The 11,675-nt window shown below is 37.5% G+C and overlaps 1 protein-coding gene across 1 annotated transcript; it reads left to right on the plus strand.

Moving 5' to 3' along the window:
* The first annotated feature begins 666 nt into the window (after positions 1–666).
* selenbp1 (selenium binding protein 1) lies at positions 667–5,873 on the plus strand. Its single transcript, XM_027002978.2, has 12 exons — positions 667–769; positions 2,795–2,851; positions 2,953–3,065; positions 3,224–3,409; positions 3,586–3,706; positions 3,940–4,122; positions 4,254–4,435; positions 4,554–4,632; positions 4,717–4,838; positions 4,981–5,073; positions 5,293–5,411; positions 5,505–5,873. The coding sequence occupies exons 1-12, from the start codon at positions 766–768 to the stop codon at positions 5,665–5,667; spliced, it is 1,422 nt and encodes a 473-aa protein (XP_026858779.2). The 5' UTR covers positions 667–765; the 3' UTR covers positions 5,668–5,873.
* The last annotated feature ends 5,802 nt before the right edge of the window (positions 5,874–11,675 follow it).

The raw sequence follows: 11,675 nt of genomic DNA on the forward strand, positions 1-11,675 counted from the left end.
CCGGCCGGATTGAACTGTGTTGTTTAGTTCGCTCTATAGCTTAAAGACCGTTGAGTATCTTAATGTCTTAAATCTAACTACATGGCATTAAAATGTTTATTGTAAAAAAAAATGGTTAATAAATGTCTGTTTTGAAAATTATCAAAATTCGCTTAGTCTTGGTTCAGTCAGTCAACCTCCTGGAGTGTTGCAAGAGACTCGACCTCAAGGATATATAATTCATACATGCAGTTGTCAGGTCTTAGAATAGTTTGAGTTTAGTTTCACACCTGCAAGGTTATATTGTGCTTGACAAGCATTGTGGTTACAAACGTACAAATAACTGACTCCTCGCACAATTAAAAAAGGGTTTGCGGGGGTATCGGCCTTATAAAAAATACCAAAGACTAAAGTTTATCATAAAAGATGTAGTGAACTCATACCGTTTATGGTTGTAATAATCTTTCAATGAACAAAAAGCAGAAGCATGCTTGCTCAAACCATGAACAAAAAAAACAGAAGCACACCTGCACAAATCGTTCTTAATGCTTCTAAAGCACTGGCCGTGTTACACTGAACTAATGGAGATTAAAGTTATATGTTCTCTTTTAATCTGGGGAGAGTCCAGTTGCCTTTGGCATCCGCGAGGAGTCGCCACTGGTTTATCCTAATTCATTGTGTGGCGTCGTAAATTATGTAACTGCCGGTCCCCTCCAAGAGGGTTATATAATTGTGCACTGTTTCTTCAGTAGCTTATGCGAGACGGGTTTGATCGACTCGATCAAAATGGGTAAGTGCAAATGTTTTGTTGTGTAGGCTAATGTTCTTCATTTAGAGCTTTAGTGTACATATAACCAAAGAAGAGCGACAATGGCGACTTTCTGGTTAGGCAAGGCTGTATTGTTTTGTACTCTGTATGTTTAAGAGACATAAAGATGAAAGAGTTTAAATAATCAATTTTACTAATGTTGAATTTGAAAGAAAGTAACAACTGTAAGCAGTGGTGGCTGGTGAAAATTATTCTAGATAGAGCTGTACGTGACAGTTTCAGCAACAATCCCAATACAACTTAACACATGCTCTCTTGTACTTTAACCTCACAAAAACAATGCTGTTGCCCAACTGCTCACAGGCTACACAGCGGTTGTCTACCAAATCCTGGAAGCATAAGCCAACTCTGAGTGTTAGCAGAGTTTAATATATTTGAATATACTTGCCAGAAGAAACGGAAAACCGTATTCTGATAGCTAAGAGCTGATAGCCAGTCTTTTTTGATAACCATAAACAGTAGAGCATATGGCCAAAGAGTCTGATTAATCTCTGCAGAAGGTGTACTAACCCCTCTAAATCATAATGGAACTGAATTAAGACGTTTGAACAAAGATGGTGGGAAGTACTTATAGATTTTAGTCGACACAAAAGGCAGTCATTCAGCTTTGGTGGAAGATTTAACTAAACAATACTCTCTAATGGTTATTCTTATCACAGACAGGATGTTGCTAAATCATTGGCAATGCTCATTCTCTACACTGTTTGTGTTATTGTGAAATCTCATATGTTTTGTGCAAATGAAGAGGCCAATGTACTGGTTAACCGTCATGTATCTGAATAGTTAAGAAATTATGGATTGCAAACAGTTGGATATCTTGGATGTCTTTGTATTGTAACCACATCAAATTAAATGTACTCAGCTTTGCATGGTTGGACAAATCCACCTATCTGAAATTCTTATATGGCTTGCATAGCCCATTTTGCTTATTAAATTCCAAGTCAGTCTATTTTTAAACTTATTTTTAATAAAAGCTGGTTTGAAAATGTAATTGTTCAAAATCTTATGCAGTGAGTCACATGGAACATCCTCTTATTGAAACCTAAAAAATTTAATGTACATGCGCAGTTTTATATTACTAAACATGGGGTTGTTAAGGTGTCAGGATCAGGGTGACTTATAGCTATTTGGAATTAAGTAGCCTAATACAATCTAATATAACCTGTATAAAAAATAGAATTTTAATTTTATACAATTTCATTAAAATTGGCTTTAAATTTACATTTATATTTCATTGGAATTGTTCAATGGTCTACATAGATTCCCCACTCACTGTAGCATTACTAAATTGTGTATAAGCATCTTTACATGTGTAGCACCGCTGTCTTGAAACACCAAGGAAAGTGGACAAACTAAAGCTACAGGCTATGGGTTCATATGTTTATATTAGAAATACTTGGAGGATGACAGATACCACTAATAGTTTCTCAGTAACCATTTTGCAGCACAAATACTCTCGACTTCAGAAATAAAGTGGAAGTAAAAATGTGAAATGCTCATGTAAACTTAGTGTTCCAGATTGGTTTTAATGCTAATCTCATCATTCCTCTTGCATCTGATTGACAGGGTCTGTCGCCGCCTCCTCCATACAGACTCCCTCTTTCCCTGATTTTTCTCTAAGCCCTGCCCCCAACCAATGAAGTTGGAAGTTTTTGCATGGATACTGCATATACCCAATCGCTTTTTTAACCATTCACATGAGAAAATGTTGTCTCTTTCTCTTCTGAAGCTCTATCTAATGCAGCATTCTTTGGGTGACTGTACTTTAATTTATGAATTACATGTTTCTGAAGTACCACTATATGTGTGTATTTTAGATATGCATACTAGTTTATATTCATAACTATCTCTGATTTTGTATGTGTTCCTATAACGTCTGCATTTGAATTGATTTTTGTCATTGTGTCACTTGGGCTCTGGAAAATGTATTCTACCAAGTGTGGTATATCAGTAATAGTGTCTTTGTCTTTGTTTTTCTGCTCTCAGCATCTAACTGCTCAGGATGTGGGCCAGGATACAAAAGTCCTCTGGATGCCATGAATGGTGAGTGCAACATGGAACTTGATAAAATTAAATCTAAATATCAAGAGATTCCACTTAAAAGCCTGAACAACCTGAAGTTAATTACTTAATAATTCTGCAAGGGCCTCGAGAGAAGATTGTTTACCTGCCCTGCATTTACCGGAATACTGAAAATCGAAAACCCGACTATCTTGCAACAGTTGATGTTGATCCCAAATCTGCCACTTATTGCAAGGTAATTGACACAGAATAAAGAGTTGGATCAGACTGTTTTGTTTGCTTTGTTAATTCATTTAATATTCAGATAAACATTGGCGTATATAAAATTAGTATCCTCCTTAATTCTGCAGCATGCAGGGTGAATAATGATCACTCTGTTTTGGGTGTAATCAGGTCATTCACAGGTTGCCCATGCCCAACATGAATGATGAGCTCCACCACTCTGGCTGGAATGCCTGCAGCAGCTGCTATGGCGATACCTCTAAAAAGCGTAACCGTCTCATCTTACCCTCACTCATCTCCTCCCGCATCTACATCATTGATGTGGGCACAGATTCCCGAGCACCTCGACTTCACAAGGTAAGACTAAAATAGAGGGAATTCTTTATGCCCCAAATTATAGCCCTTTAAGAAACTGACATTATTTGGATGGATATCATAATCTTTATTTGTTGCATTTTGGTAAGACTAGTTTGCAGCTGACCACATTCTAAGCACAAGCATCACTTTTCCCCTTAATCTTTCTCTTCCACTAGACAGTGGAACCAGTGGAAATGTTCTGGAAATGTGGCCTGGCTAATCCTCATACCTCGCACTGCCTGGGCAGTGGCCAAATTATGATCAGTACTCTGGGTGATCCCTTAGGAAATGGCAAAGGTAAAATGAGACACATGCATACACTTTGGATGATTAGCTACAGTCTTGGCTGTTTCATATTGTGTATTACCTAATCTATATGGTCAAGTAGTCCCCTTTTTTTTTTTTTTTTTTTTTTTTTTTTTTTTTTTTTTTTTTTTTTAAACCAACAACCATCTCTTACCAGTGCCATTTTAATAGTCATTATTAAGTTTAATAAATTTGCAGTATAAATTTCTTTTATATGTTCGTAGGAGGGTTTGTGCTGTTGGATGGTGAGACATTTGAAATAACTGGCAATTGGGAATTGCCTGGTGAAGCAGCACCATTTGGCTATGACTTCTGGTACCAACCACGCCATAATGTCATGATGAGTACTGAGTGGGGAGCACCCAAAGTGCTTGCGAATGGCTTCAATCCTGCAGATGTCAAAGCTGGTGGGTATGGGTGCATATGCTTATTGCATATATGCTTACTCTAATTCTCTAATGATTTGCTGTCTTTTTTCAATGTGCAGTCATCGTGTTTCAATGGTGACTAGAAATATAATTTACACTTCTCTTTGCAGGTCACTATGGACAGCGCATCCATGTGTGGGACTGGACCACTCACAAATGTGTGCAGACTCTGGATCTGGGAGAAGAGGGTGCCATCCCTCTAGAGATTCGCTTCCTGCATGACCCTGCTGCAGCTGAGGGCTATGTAGGCTGTGCACTCCAGGGCACTGTCTTCCACTTCTCCAAGACTCTGGCAAGCAAATCTTATAGGCATCCAGTTATAAAATTCAGTTGTTGATCATTATTTAAAAGTTATAGTGTATGTTCTCAGAAACAGTTAATTGCCTTAAATATATGTATGGGTTTTTAAGAAAGGTGACTGGACTGCTGAGAGAATCATCAAAGTACCTACCAAAAAAGTAGTGGGCTGGATCCTACCTGAAATGCCAAGTGAGACTGTATTAGTCTGGAATTAACCATTTCCATAGTGTTTTGTTGAGACCCATTTATAAGTATAAACTTGTCTTGCTTTAGGTCTCATCACTGATATTTTAATCTCTCTGGACGATCGCTTCCTGTACTTCAGCAACTGGTTGCATGGTGACATTCGTCAATATGACATCACTGACAAGAGGAATCCCCATATGGTGGGCCAGGTGAGAACCCTGACAAACTTCCAGACATCAATATGCTTAATAAATCAGTAGATATCTTTGTGGGCGTTTACTTGGTTTACATATGTTTACAAAGTTTCATATGGTCTTGCTTCCAAGCTGTATAATAACTATTTGCTGTAAGGTCTTCCTTGGAGGCAGCATTCAAAATGATGGTCCTGTCAAAGTACTGGAGGACAAGGAACTGAACAGACAACCATCCCCAAGGATAGTGAAAGTACATAGTGTCTATTTCATTGTTAACAAATTCTTGCATCTGGGATGATTTTTAAATTAGCATTATGTGCCTGTTATTGAAATGGCTGTGTATGTTTTAATATGGAATGAGCTACCTGGTAAAATTATCAGCTCTAAAAATGTATTTGTGGACACACAGCTAATCAATCCACCACTGCTTGTCCCCAAAATTGATCGGTTGTCTGTTCTTGTCCATCAGGGCAAGCGAATACCAGGGAGTCCACAAATGCTACAATTGAGTTTGGATGGGAAAAGACTTTATGTAACCACTTCTTTGTACAGTGCATGGGACAAACAGTTCTATCCTGAGCTCATCAAGTCAGTCCCACTACAGCCCACTTCATTTTAGTGCAATTTACTGAACTATACGTTATCCTCGGATTCACAAATTCATTATTTTCCTGTCATTAGGCAAGGATCTGTCATGCTGCAGATTGATGTAGACACAACAAAAGGTGGCCTGAAGGTCAATGAGAATTTCTTGGTGGATTTTGGGGAGGAGCCTGAAGGTCCTGCACTTGCTCATGAGGTCCGATACCCTGGAGGAGACTGCACCTCAGACATCTGGCTGTAAACAGCGAATCACCTTGGATTATCTTACAAAATGATCCATGAAATATTACTCATAGTTATCCCTCTCACCTAGTTATTATATTCCTTGCACTGCCAGCCTTTTGTATTTCAAGTAGCCCTAGTATTTTTAAACAGGTACATTTTGTATGAAATTGCAGTACGCAGAAATTAAATGCAAAATAAATAAATCACTGCATATGAAAATAACATGAAGATTCTTACATGGCTCACAAATTATATATGTAAGAACTCTTAAATGAAAGATGTTTGGTACTTTTAACCTCACAAAAAACTGCTGTTGCTCACAGAGTCCACTGTAGGTGTAGTCAAATCCAGGATTGTACACAATTCATGTGGACTGTTTGAATAACATTTACCAAACTGGTGTAGTACCTACACTATCTTTGACTTTGATAGTGTAATCTACCTGGACCAAGAAAGCTGCATAGATATTATGCAATAACCTGAAACATGAGAAAGGATCTGTTCCATTGGGTGGCCTTACAGGCCCCCAAGGGGTGTGGACTGCCATAATGCTAAAACAGCATTCTGCTCAGTAACATACACACCAGTAGCCTACTGGAGGTCACTTTGTAAGGCTCTGGCAGTGCTCCTCCTGTTCCTCCTAACAAAGATGCAGATACCAGGCCCTGCTGCTGGTTTAATACCCTTCTATGGACCTGTCCTGTGATGGAGAAGAGCATAAATATATAAGGGGAAAGAGAAACATCCTGATTGGAAAACCTAACTCGCAAAGCAAGGCTATTTGGACAAAGTTAGGCTAATGGCAATAAATAACATCGATCCATAGGTGACTTGGCACCTTCTATTAAAGCCCATTCACGTAAACACACACTGTAAAGCGGCAGTTACCAACTTTTTTAGGAATAAGATTCTCTTTAGAAACGTGAACAAATCTACCAGCATAAATGTTCAAAAATGTAGCAAAAACGTGTAAGCCTTCATTTAGGCTACGTGAAACGTGCAGTGATACAGTTGTAACTGCAAGAGGCAATTTTCTCATATCTTATTTCATCTTTGTTTTTGAAGTATGTGTATGGATAAATAAGGAGTCAGCAGCAACCGCTATTTCCTCTTCTCCACCTGGGAACGGTTTTGTACAACACGTAAAGCTTCAGTGGGTTATATTTCCCCTCACCCCCTTTGTTCTAGCGATCTGGTAAAAGATTTCGATTCTTTAGCGATGGTGCTCCACATTACTTACCTCTTTTGGGCAAAGCTACACTTTCCATACGCTATCACGCAGTTTGGTCCTTAAAGGCCCTGAACGGTTGTTATTGTTTTTTTTTAATCGGGGAAAAGCAAATATTTCCGCCAATAATTATATATTTTCCAGTTACCTTCCATTTTCCCCTGAAACGACATTTAAAGGAGTATTTTGAATTTTCGTTTTTCTTCGTTGTCTTTTACCATTCTGCTGTGTGGGCGTGGAGACCAGAGGATTGATTGACAGCCTCGGTGTGAAACGTAACTGCCCAGTTAGTCAGTACAGCGCAGGCTGGAAATCGGATCGCAAAAGCACGGGTTTGCTTGTCTGAACCTGAAAGGTGGGAAGGCTGTTAGAGCCTCGGAATCCGTGCCGTGTTTAAATAGTGGCTAATACAATTCTCTGGTTAAATTAGAGGACGCCATAAAGACGTATTTATAACAGAATCGTGTACATTTCTTACATATTAATCAATGACTATTGGCAATTTCAAACATGCCAGTGTATCGTAACGTTATAAAAAATCATTTGTAGCTTAACTAAATTTCATAAAATTAACATACATTAGCCTTCACATTGTTATATTTTGCTTGCTACGTTATTGAATAAAGTGGCAAATAAAAACATTAACTGTTAATTAAAAATAAAGACTTGCCAAGTTATTATCCACATTTCCTTCAGTAAGTGTTCTGCATTAACCTTTAGTCGGCAGGCAAATCCGGCGGTACAGTGACCTCAATTTTCAAATAAATTTGCAGGAAAATGCCTGTGCGCAATAAACAATGAAAAACAGAGGTATGAAGACAATCACACCCTTACTGATAATATATCATTTGAGTAAAGAAGAAAAATACTGTGCAGGCCACTTCACAAAATATATATTAATAATATATATATTTTAAAAAACCTTCATTCTCCCACTCTGGGTGAAAGGAATATTTCTTTTTCAAAGACCTCTCAGACATTTTGTTTTCTGAATAAAGCTGGAAGAGAGAGAAAGAGAAAACACACTGTAGTTGGGATATGGGTAATAGCTAATAAGCGATTATGCCAAGGGATGCAGCTAGCTAGCTATCGAAATATAATAACGGCTTAGAAAATTAACCTGAAAGATTGATTGGTTGAAGACCACTATTATAACCTAGGAGTGTTGTGATATACCAATATATGCGGATAAACGCAATATTTAAAAAAATTATAATACACATAATGATAATATCGTAAATAATCCAGCGTCAGTAATAAGGCAGATGTTTGCGTGGTAAACATGGAAATGTACTATGCTTGAAAGATCATATGATTTTAATACAAGGTAGTGATAGTTGAGTCTGTTGTGGTCTGAAATAATAGAAGAAAGAACAAAACATTAATTATTTAGCGTTGGTTTGCATTAGCTTAGCATATTAGCCTACCACTTAATAACTAATATCAGCAAACAAATTCATGTAAAGAATTGTTTCAGTTATGAACAGGTTTTAATTATGAACACTATACATAGAAATGCTACTGGTAAATCTGAGATGAGTAGTGAACTTTCAATACCACACCATGTATTATAGGCTAATAAACATTTAACTCTAGCAACATACACTGATATTTAACTAGTAGGCTATGTATTAAGTAGACAAACATCAGTTACTGACCTTAGGTCATGTACACTATGCACAACACAAAAGTATGTAACATTGGCAAGCTGCAAGCGCACAGTCATTCAAAACGTGGCACTTCTCTATTTAGCCAAATTATTAAACCAAACAAAATACAAAACACCCAAAAACATTCAGAAATGTCATTTTAGAGAGTCATGGGCAGTGGGTTTGATCAATTGCATTATTAATAAAAAGATCTGCAGTTCTTGATGCAGCAGCACTGATCTACTGACTTGTTGATGTTTTATGGAATGTCAAGTGCTGACCCCCATTTTGGAAGTTTTTTTTTTTTTAATTCTCTAGGTCTCTGTCATAGCTACATGACTAAAAACTGTTTGGAGGAGTATTTCCCATAATTTCAACGTTTTGGTGGTTGACATTAATTATACCACTGAATCTCTTAAACTCATTAATAATTCTGATCATATCAAGTTCATAAAATAGTATGATCTTCTGGTATGTAACCATAATTTGTGAATTCTACTTTTTTCTGGTAATTATCTGTTCATACATCTGTCTATGTTCAACACCACATATTTTCATTCCCTTTTCATTGAAAAAAAAAAGGACTTTAGCCAGAATTCCTCAGTTGCTGTGTTTCTGAACGAAATAGACAAGCTGTGGCCATATGGGTTTGTGAATGGTACTAAGTGAATGGTAATAAGTACCATAAGGGTGTGTGCTATATTCTTAAAGGTATGGGGGGGGGGGGGGGGGGGGTTACATTGTTTTTCAACTGAGTGCATAGACACTACTCAAGGCCTCCATCTAAAATATTTGGTCATTTAGGTTAAGAGAATTTTTTTCCTGTTTTTTTATGTTTTTACTATGTTACTGTTTGATTTTAATTATTGTAAGGAAAAATACCCTATTTTCTTGAACTTGTCCTGCTAGTCCCACCATATTCCTCGCCCTATCTGGTTGTCCTTCCTCAGGGCCCTGAAGCATGTATCTCAGTATAACTGACTCTGAGTTAGAGATGCTGAGAAGCACACACACTTTATACAGAGATACATGAGTATATATAGATGGCTAAGCAGATGTTTAAGATGAAATATGTATGATATAGCAAGTGCAACATGTTCAGACTTGATAAAATATGCAGTATCAAAAATGAGACAGCCATCTGATACTAGCTCAGACCATATTTGACATAGCCTTTCAATTATCTAAAAATAGAGAGAATAACATTATAGAGGACAGAACTTTAATATGGCTGGATAAAAAAGACTGTCCTGTACAGAAAAGGGAGTCCCATTGTAGGAAATTCTAACAATTATCTATGAGTGCTCCTGTCATAGACATTTTGACAGTTTTATTTTACAGAGAAATCCTAAACATATGTTATCTTACTTTTGTATGATTTTAGCTTTTTATACCAGTAGAATATTAAGAAGCTACTTTTGTCATCACTGTTCTTGCTGGGGTTTTTTTTTAATTATCTTTAGGCATAGATGATCAGTATAGTATTCTGTTTCTATGATGAATGTCTGCAAACAGATTTTCATTCTGATATAGCTTTGCCACCCCAAAATAATCTGATGTATGTGGGTGTAAATCAGGGAACACCAGTGAAGAGACATGCTTACCTGATGACCCCTGAGAAGAACTGGCAAGGCAGTGGGTTCTTAGTAGCTATTATGAAGTAAGTGAACGCAACCATATTTGAAACCCTAATGTTTTGGCCGATTATGTTTGACATCCTGTGTATACATTTGGAATAGCCACTGTCTCCAGCTTTGTCTTATTTTCATTAGTAACTGACCAGGCCAAAAGAGGCAATTATACATTAAGTATGACTTTAGACCCTTTCACTAACAGATAAGAACTTTTCCTTTGTTTGTAAAACTTGATATACCATGGCATTACTGATTAAGAAAGGGGAAAACAAGCCAGGGTCATTCTCTAGTGTTACTATTGTACAAGCTTTGAAGTTACTGCTGCTACTATCAGTTAAATCAAAATTTCCAAATAGACCTTTCAGGTGATGCAGATGAAACAAATTTAACAGAAAGAACGTTACCTGTGCTGTCCAAACAATCAGCCCTATGTTTAAGGTCTGCTTTCTTTTACTCTCTAATTCCATCATGTTTCATTTCTTCCATCATTTGCATACACATTTAAATGTATTGTATCCAAGGTGTTCCCAAAAGGATAGGACCAAAGCCTAAGGGCAAGATTGTATGCCTTTAAATACTAAACACTTAACCTTCCCAATCTGGTTTCCATCCCATGCACAGCACTGAGACAGCCCTTTTACAAGTTCTCAATGATCTTCTTCTCTCTACTAATTCTGGTGACCTGGGTATTCTCCTCCTTCTAGATTTAAGTGCCGCATTTGACACAATTAACCATAACATGCTCATACTCATGGTTCTCATCCTATATTTCAAATAGAATACATTTTGTTGTTTTACGTAAACACAAATAACACACTGATACCATCACTCAAGGTGTTCCCCAGGGATCAGTCCTTGGCCCTCTCCTGTTCATTATCTATTTGCTACCCCTGGTCAGATTATTCGCAGGCATGGTCTTCATTTCCACTGTTATGTGGATGACACTCAGAGTTATATTACTAACACTACCCTACCACCTCCTGTTTTACTCTCTTATATCCAAGATTTCAAACAGTGGATGAGCATAAACTTCTTCAAACGAAACTCTGATAAAACAGAATATCAACTTATTGGTGCAAAGTCCAAAATCTCAAATTTCTCCAATTTTAAATTAAATCTAGATGGTCTCTTGATCAGTTCCTCATCCACAGTTAGGAATCTTTATGTGCTTTTTGACTCCTCACTCTCTTTTGAACCCTACATCGAGTCACTGGTCAAAAATGCCCTTTTTCACCTCCGTAATATTGCTAGGCTTAGGGCCATGTTCCCTAAACAAGACGCTGAGACACTGGATCATGCCTTCGTCACCTCCCGTCTTGATTACTGCAACTCTCTCTTTGTTGGTATCCCAAACAAAACCATCTGCTCACTTCAATATGTCCAAAACTCAGCCATCAGAATCCTCCTTCATATAAGGAAATCAGCCCACATCACTCCTAGTCTACATCAGTTACACTGGCTCCCCATCCCTGAATGCATTCGGTTTAAAATCCTCCTCCTTACATTCAAAGTT

Source organism: Electrophorus electricus, chromosome 10, assembly GCF_013358815.1.
Source record: "Electrophorus electricus isolate fEleEle1 chromosome 10, fEleEle1.pri, whole genome shotgun sequence".
Lineage (NCBI taxonomy): Eukaryota > Metazoa > Chordata > Actinopteri > Gymnotiformes > Gymnotidae > Electrophorus > Electrophorus electricus.

Coding starts and splice junctions, on each gene's coding strand:
- selenbp1 (XM_027002978.2), top strand. Junction 5,074..5,292: donor CATCCCCAAGGATAGTGAAA/GTACATAGTGTC, acceptor CTTGTCCATCAG/GGCAAGCGAATACCAGGGAG. Junction 5,412..5,504: donor TTCTATCCTGAGCTCATCAA/GTCAGTCCCACT, acceptor TCCTGTCATTAG/GCAAGGATCTGTCATGCTGC.